Source organism: Suillus fuscotomentosus, assembly GCF_016647785.1.
Source record: "Suillus fuscotomentosus strain FC203 chromosome Unknown F5891scaffold_39, whole genome shotgun sequence".
Lineage (NCBI taxonomy): Eukaryota > Fungi > Basidiomycota > Agaricomycetes > Boletales > Suillaceae > Suillus > Suillus fuscotomentosus.
This window is the reverse complement of record NW_024539551.1, coordinates 25,007-33,901: the sequence shown is the minus strand read 5'-3', so window position 1 is coordinate 33,901 and position 8,895 is coordinate 25,007. Positions and strand designations below refer to the sequence as shown.

The 8,895-nt window shown below is 41.8% G+C and overlaps 2 protein-coding genes across 2 annotated transcripts; one reads left to right on the top strand and one right to left on the bottom strand.

Annotated features, from left to right (window-relative positions):
• Nucleotides 1-568: 568 nt before the first annotated feature.
• F5891DRAFT_955618 (uncharacterized protein) lies at nt 569-1,021 on the bottom strand (the record flags this gene model as incomplete). The annotated part of the gene is made up of 1 exon (XM_041375344.1): nt 569-1,021. A coding segment is annotated over one exon (453 nt), but the record flags the coding sequence as incomplete, so codon positions are not given.
• Nucleotides 1,022-1,940: 919 nt separating this feature from the next.
• On the top strand, nt 1,941-2,414 carry F5891DRAFT_955569 (kinase-like domain-containing protein; the record flags this gene model as incomplete). Its single annotated transcript, XM_041375338.1, has 1 exon — nt 1,941-2,414. One exon carries the CDS (start codon nt 1,941-1,943, stop codon nt 2,412-2,414), a length of 474 nt encoding a protein of 157 aa, XP_041223975.1.
• Between the last annotated feature and the right edge of the window lie 6,481 nt (nt 2,415-8,895).

The window sequence follows — 8,895 nt, the reverse complement described above, 5'->3', positions numbered from 1 at the left end:
CAAGTCGGTGTTCGAAACCCAAGAGTTTTTGGAATGGCGCAAGAATTTTATTCGTCCTAGTTTCATTCGCGATGACGCTCATCCTAGAGAGGGGGTAATGTCACGAGTTCCAAATACAAATCATTATTCGTTCCTTAATTCTAAGTCCTTTAAGCGCTCAGTCACAGCGCCTGTTCCTAAGAATGTATTCACTGTTGAAGAAGTTCCTATTGTTGCGTCTATTGTAGAATTACCAGAGTCACGTGATCGATCGGACAATGCCAAAGATGTCGATGTCATGCCTCGCGACACTCTTGGAATGTTCCAGAGTCTTACTGCGGCTGCGGCACATGTTATGACATCATAGTTATATATAGAATCGTACGATACCTTTAATTATTCTGATTGGTTAGTTAGTTCATACTCAGTTTCAATCTCAGTTTCAATATGTGTATATAGGTAGCTCGTCGTAGTCAGTAGTTCTTTAGTTCAAACCTCTTGTATCTCCAAGTGAGCAATCCAAGACGTACCTGCTGCCTTATCCTCTTTGTGATTATCTTGTTGTTTGAGTCCTAGTCTCTGCCCTGCGTTAATTCGTTATTGGGTTGTGACAGCGAGCACTTCCCACAGAAGCTGAGGATATCCATACTGTGGAACCATCAACTAAAGTCGACAATACCATAGCATCGTCGTTGATAGTCTTCTTGATTGATGCCTCATCTAATCCATTGTTGGTAAAGTACCATAGTTCGACATATTCTTCTTTGTCTAACTTGCATAGCGCATATGATGATGGAGTGATAGCAGGTTCGTCAGGAATTCCAGTGTTCTGGGTTGGAATATACTTGTATTTATTCTTTTTCCATTCTTCCTTGTGCGTGTCCTCCTCTTCATTGGCATGTTCTTGATTCAACCTCTCTTGCTTGTTATCTTCAAGATGCTGATGGGGAGCTTGTTCTTCTCTATCATCATTCTTCTGCTGTTGCAAATGACGCTTGTCCATATTGTTGTTGGCTTCCCAAATGTTCTTAAGCAACTGAACAGCTTGGATGTCCGTAGTGTTCTCATTGATAAGTTGAGCTCAGGTGGCAACAAAGTCCTCCAATGCATAGTCTGGACATATGTCCAGGTTTGGGTTGTTTCGAATATGAGGCATTTAAGATTTATAATGATAAAGCTTTAGATAGAAGATAGCGATGAAATGAGAGTGTATTTGTGTACTCGAGTACTTGCGAATGCTAAGTGAGAGTATGAAACAAGAAAGAGTGGGAAACCTGAGAAGTTGAATTGCCACATAGATATCATTCTATGTTTGTCCTCATTCCTTGGACTCACATAGAATACAAGCCTTGGACATGGTTCCTTGACAGCGGCTCAATCACACATCATTAATGAAAATATGTTTTTTTGGGGGGTATCTAGTATTGGGATAGCTTAGTTATGGCTGACTCAGCTCTGGATTTCACTAGTTATGCATCAGTTCGGTTGGCAGTAGGTTGGCTCAGTTAATTTTTTAGTTTGGTTCACCCTGGTTAGCTGCATGAACCAGCTCTAAGCCCATTATGTGCGAAAGGTAGTTTGAGCTGGCTGAAGCTGGCTTCAACAAACTTGATGCCAGCATGCATGTAGCCCTCTTCAGTTGTTTGCTGTCTAACAAAACTTCAAATATCTTAGTGTACCATGAAAAACATCCTAATTTGAGTTGATGGCAGATTCGGGCTGGGAGACGTGTTAGGATCTGGCTCATATGGTATGTTCTTTACATGTATAATCTATATGTTGAATTTGAATTTAATGCACACTAGGTGTTGTTACCATGCATGGAACATTATCAATGATGATGAATTTGCTGTCAAACTTGAGCCTCTTATTGACAACTCATCCTCTTTAGAACACTTTGAAGCAACTTGAAGGTGGAGTTAGGATCCCATGTATTGTCTGGTTTGGTAGAGAAGCCACATATGATCATCAATTTTGGTATCATGAAGGAGTACTGGAGCTCTACAACCCAAGCCCATATGCCATTTTATCAAGGTCGATGTCTTACTGGCACTCCTGTGTTTGGATCAATCAATAACTACCTGGGAGTCATGCCTGGTCGCTGTGATGACCTCGAGTCACTCATATATATGTTGATTTATTTCATTCGTGGCTCCCTTCCATGGTTGACTAGCGACCATGAGAAGCTCTCTAGCTCCTCGATACTGGCACACAAGGTGGACACCAATATCGAAGCCTTGTGCCTCAGAATTCCTCCTGAAATCACAACCATGCTCATTTACTCACGTAATCTCGCATTCTCAGAGGATCCTGACTGCAATTATCTTCGATCTTTGCTACATGATGTTTATGCCACATTACCTGCACCAGCCATGCACTCACTGGATTTCAGCCAGTCTAATGATCTTGTCACACATCCGGCTTGTCATGTGTGAGTATTTTGTGTTCGCTCTTCCCACTGACTCACTAACTCAATCCTTCAAGTTTACGTCCACATAATGTTGCCCCATGCCTGTAACTACTAAGACATCACATTGTAAAAATGTTTAGTTATGTACTATATCATTATCATTATCATTCTATTTCTCTCTGTTGCTACCCCAACACATGTTTTATGTAGATGCTGAGACATGTTTGTGTACATTTATCATCACATGAGTGATGTGACACATTACTAATGTACCAAGTGATAACTTCTTATTGATATGAACATGTATGCTATCTTGCGTTCTGCCATCATGCTGTCCCCACTGTCCCCTACAGATTTCATCTGCAAATCGGCAATGTGAGGGACCTTCTACCAACACACTGTTGAAATTGCATTTGTGATTGGAATTCAATCCAGTCACTTAGTGATTACAGAATGGGTTTGTAATTCTGTTTCATTTATTCTGCCAATTGTATCGCTAATAGTGAACTAGAGAGGAGGCAGACCTAAGTGTCTGACTCATGATCACATGGTGCAACCAGCTTTATGCTGCATGTCCAAGACACTACACAAGGGTATTACTACACACTTATTAGATGATGAAAGTAACTCCTGAATCCTAGATCTTACCATTACTGAGGCTCTGCAGCATTTTGGAGTTAGATGATCCCTAGATTCTGTGACATTCTAACTGCATCTTCCTTTGCTAATTGGTAGCAGCTGACACACCCTTGAATTTGCAAGACTCAGTGACCTAGTTACATGTATGTGGCATTATGATTTACTATCAGGTGAGTCAAGATCACTGCATGTGTGTGTTTCCTGAGACTCACAGGGCATCTATTTATATAGAACTGTCATTAACTCATTGGATCCCCAACACTTGCAATCATGCCACCTCAACAATGTCCTCCAAACAAAACTCGGACTCCATACCCTACTGCTGTAGCTCTCCCTGTCAATACATCTGAGACTTCACCTCCTGCTGTTGTAGTTCCCCCTGTTAGTACACACCAGGCTTTACCCCCTGCCACTGCAGTTCCCCCTGCTACACCTTCCTTGCTGCAGCTTCCCATATTGCAGTGACCATAACTCTCTAGAATCTCCACAGAGCTCAATGGCCCACCACAAAGCTTCAAGGCAATAAAGCTCCAGGGCTGGTCCAGGCCATGCAGTGGATGACAGTGAGTTTGACATTGATGATATTTATGAGGAAGATGAGGATGACCTACTAACTCTAGCAGATGCAGCCTGCACAGGCCTTGGCCCACTTCAGATACACATAGGTGCAGATACAGCCTGATCTGATACCTTAGCCATGGGGTGTTGAACAAAATGGATAGGATCAGAAGTGCATTATTTTTTCACTAAGGATGCAACATCAGGCCAGTGCATATGTGAACTCTGCATATGAGTATCATCTCTTGAGTCTTTTGTTCTTCTCTTTTTTTATGCTATTTACTAGGGATATACAGAAAGAAGATGTTTCATATGATGTTGCCAAATACAGTTCGTCAACCAGTACAAGCATTCTTCACAGGCATTTGCTCAAATTCCACTTATGTGCCTACATCACTGCACTGGAGCAATTCAACTTGAAAGTTAGGGCCAAAGACATCTAGAACCTTCTTGATATGGGGTGGACTCTCACCCAGATCCATCAGGAGCTTGACCAAAACCTAGATAAGTCTCTTGAGTCATTTGGTCCCCCCCTGGTGGGGGGGGGGGGGGGTCCTTGGTTCAGGACCCAGGCTAGGGGTGTCAATGCTTGCAGATGAGATACCAGATTTCACTATTGAGGAGATGTATAGACAACTTGTCAAATTCATTGTGGTCAATGACCAAGTGAGTATGTATTTGCTCTCTATGATGCTGTTATTGAATGACATCTTTAGGTGATGAATTCAATGGAATGCCCTGAGTTCTGACAGTTACTTTGACTTCTGCAACAGGATCTAAGCAAGTCTGACATTCCTCATCAGACAAAACCCCGCAAATTGATAGTTGAAATATGGTACAAATATTTTGATGTTTTAAAGCAAGATATGGCCGTAAGTGTATATGTAACTGTTTGATCTCACAAATTATCTCATAGTCTCTCAGAAAGCAAAGGGAAAAATCTCATTTATGTCTGACCTCTAGTCAGATGAGAATCACCGTCCATTCATGACATTGGTGGCCCACTGGATGACCCAGCAAGCATCAAAGCTTATTCTCAAGGTCACCCTTATAGCTTTCAACTACATTCCTGGTTCTCATGATGGGGTGTCACTCGCCACAATTATATTGGGGCCCCATGGACTGTGCAGGGGTGACAGACAAAGTTAGTGATTAACTGCAGTGTATAGCATATTCTGACTTGGTCTAGGTTTGACATTTTACTCTAGATAATGCAGCAAACAATCAGACTGCCACATCTGGATGGCTGGCGCTATAGGGCGCTCAAGCGTGGGAACGCGTGCGCGCGGATACATCGCAAAGCGCAGGAATGGTGCGCGCATGGCGCGCGTTGCGCAGGAAAGTTGCGCCTCATATAGGGATAGCTGCGGGTAGCGCACAGAGTGACACTACAAATTCATGCTATGTACTCCTTGGTGGGAACTGCCATATCATGCCATGAGAGGCATGATTCTCTACACCGGGCGCTTAGTCAAGCCTGGTAAGGCATGTGACAATGAGCAATGATGTGCGCTGAGCAGAGGTGATATGCATGTGCAGGTGGTGGAGTGAAGTGACTCTTAATGAGTTGGAAAACAAACTGAAGAGGTTCTAGTAATGTATGACAGCGGGCACTTATATTGTACTTAGATTCCCAATGTTGGTCGGTAGATATGATAGAGAATTTAGACTTAGAGTCCAACAATGTGCAGGAAGACAGATGTCCATTATACAGTGAAGTGCAAGTATATATATTCTATCTATGTAGCATTAAGCACTGTCAGGCACTAAAGCAAACCAAGAAGTGGAGCAAATACATGATAACATGTAATATAAGGGTCCATGACAAAACATATGGAATATGAGCATAAGCGCTGGAGATATGTCAGAATAAATGAAAATATGATAGGAATACACACCAATAAACCAAATAGACATGGAATGGATTGGACAGAGGATGAGCGACAGAACTGGGGATGAGCGACTATTGCTACATACATGACCCAGAAGCATATTTGGACGCCAGCTCCAGCTTTGGCATTGCTGTCATCATTGGGAACAGATGGCAAGCATGGAGACTTAGGAAAGGCTGGCAGACACTTGATGGCCAAAAATACATTGGATGGGCCGAAGCGGTCGGATTCAAGTTACCTACTCAACACGTTATCAGCTTGGGAGGAACACAGAAGCATTTTAGGGTCTATGGAGACAATCAAGGGATCATTGAAGGCTGGTGTAACGGAAGGAGCAGGAGCACTTCGGTCAATGCAGTCTTCAAAAGAATCTTTGGTTATATCTACAATTCCCCCGCATCTTACTCTTTCCACCCAATGTATGTCGAAAGCAAAAACAACCCAGAGGATGGGTCATCTAGGGAATTTATGGAAGTACTGAGTTCCTGTTACCATCCATCCCTATCGCCACAGAATTTGATGCTTCATCATTGATCCCTTCATCATGTCCACAGACCCAGTGGATTACAGTACAGATGAACTCCTCCCACAATCCAGCAAGCTCTCTTCTCGCAACCATTCCTATGCAGTGCCAGGTCATGAATCTCAATTTGGTGGAGACTCACTCTACTTCATATGCCAGCATCAACAGCCCCATGATTAACAAACCAAAATTCAGAGCTACAATCCTCACAGCACATTCTATGACACCGCTACCATATAAAGTTGAACTTGTACCAATTCCTTTGGTACTTTGGCCTCATTGTCTAGCTCAAGAGAGGCTAAGGTTATGGTTTCCATCAGAGTCACAAGTAGCTTTGGGGCCGAATGGAAAGATACTGGCCATTTCGGAAGAAGATTTGGAAAGAGTGTTAACAGTAATGAATCTATCATGGGCAGTAGGAACGCGAGAGTGTTATGGAGTGGGATTACTGGTATTCCACATCTTTTGTGACGAAAGGAAAGTCCCAGAAGACCAGAGATGCCTTGTGGATACGAGAACACTCTTAAATTTTGTTTTGAGCTGTGCAGGCTCATATTTGGGGAAGATGCTGATGAATTATGTTTATGCGATAAAGGTGTGGCATATTCTCCACAGGCAATCTTGGTTAGTTCAGCAAGACAAGCTTAAAGCAGCTTTGGAAGGCATATCAGAACTCACTCCAGCCACATCCAAATATACCAAACATGAGCCATTTATAGTCAAACTCATTCTAATCATTCGGTCGCATCTCAATCTGATGACTCCTCTGGATGCAGCAGCATATGCATGCTTAACAAGCGCCTTTTTCACTCTATGCAGGCTAGGAGAACTCACTGTGAAGATGATCAAAATGTTTGATCTGAAGAACAACATCAAACACTCGAATGTAGAGTTTGATGTTGAAGATAGACAAGGTTTTAGTGCAACCAAGATTTTCCTACCACACACAAAAGTATTGGCGGTCAGTGAAGGAGTTTACTGGGTGCAACAGGAGAGTTTGGCGGATCCAAAAGCAGCACTCCTTAGCCACTTTGAGGTGAAAAATCCGCGACTGGAAGATCATTTGTTTGCATGGAAACACGCTAAAGGATTGAGACCACTTATGTGAAGTGAATTCTGGAAGAGAGTAGGAGGAATAGTGAAAAGAGCTGGGCTAGGAGATCTCAAAGGCCACAGTTTGAGAATTGGAGGCACATTAGAATATCTGCTTCATGGAGTTCCTTTCGACATTGTAAAGTCAATAGGAAGGTGCTCCAGTGAGGCCTTCACAGGATACCTACAAAAGCATGCACTGATATTAGCTCCATATCATCAAGAGTCTCCAGCTCTATAACCGTTCACCAGATGTCTATATATGATGGTTCATATTCCAACAGTTCGACTCCGCTAGGCACATCGCGTTGTGTCACGTGCAAAGCACTAACAGATTCCAAATCAATGTTTTTGGTTGCAAACCCTTTGGGTTCGAGCCCAAAAAGCATCATATACTCTTACTTTGTTCTATAAAAATCAGCTTATGTCATTGATCAAATATACCTGATTTTTTACGCACTGACACAAAAGTTATCAGCTACACATAGACTATTGCATATAAACAAAATTTTAAACTATATACAGCTGCCAGCTGTATTGGGAATTAAGCCATGAGTGTTTTATTGAAGGGTGCAGTGATTTAATAGTAGCGTATTTTTTTTAGGAGTACACACTGTTATTATTTACATCAGAGATCTTAATACATTTTATATGTTGCGAAAACATCGAATCTCTGCTACCTACTTCAATGCACGGATCACCGACATCATCTGATTGCTTACTTAAACTTAAGTTTACAACACTCCCCCTCAATCGGAAGACATTCCAAGACTTTCAATAAGTCTTTGGTGATCCAGCTTAGGTAGTGCCTTCATTAGTATATCCACTATCATCTCTTTGGTAGGACAATATTTTTTGTGAATTTTATTTTCACGAATATAATGGTTTTTGATGTTGAAATGTTTGGACTTAGCGTGATATTGTGGATCTTTAGATATTGCTAATGCTGCAGTGTTGTCTCCATATAAGGTTGTGGGCTCATTTTGAATAAAATCTAATTCCTGAAATAAGTTTCGAAGCCAGATAGCTTCACGTGCTGTGTGAGCCATTGCAGCATACTCGGCCTCTGTTGAGGACAATGATACTGTGTTCTGTTTTTTCGAACTCCAGGTAATCGCCCCATTTCCTAATTTGAAAACATACCCGGAAATTGATATCCGGTCTCTCGGATCATTGGCATAATCGGCATGAGACCAACCAACAATTTGGACTTCATCATTGTAGGTAAAGCCTATATATTTGATCCCTAAACTACGTGTTCCAGATAAATATCTAAGTACTTGTTTAGCCGCAGTCCAATGTGCTAGCCCAGGATTCGAGGTAAATGAGCTTAGCCTTTGGATAGAATAAGCTATATCTGGATGTGTTGCTACCGCTAGGTACATTAAAGATCCGATCAGTGATGTGTAACCGTTATTTTGGTTGCCTGTCTGACCATTGTCTTCTTTTTCTAGCATTATTTTTGGATCTAAGGGCATACCTACAGTGTTTGACTTTTGGAGACCGTATTTTTGTAGGATAGATTCAATGTACTTAGTTTGAGATATTAGGATCGATCTTTAGGCCGATCTCTAGTTATCTCTATTCCTACTATTTTCTTCAGTTCTCCAAGGTCAGTTATATGAAGGATTTTATTTAGCTGTGCTTTTAATAGAATCATTAAGTCCTCATTACTGGAGAACAATAATAGATCATCCACCCATATGGTGATAATCTCTGTTCCGTTCTCCAATCGTCTGATGTATACACATGGATCGGACTTAGTACATCTAAATCCTATGTTATTCAAATGTTTATCGAGC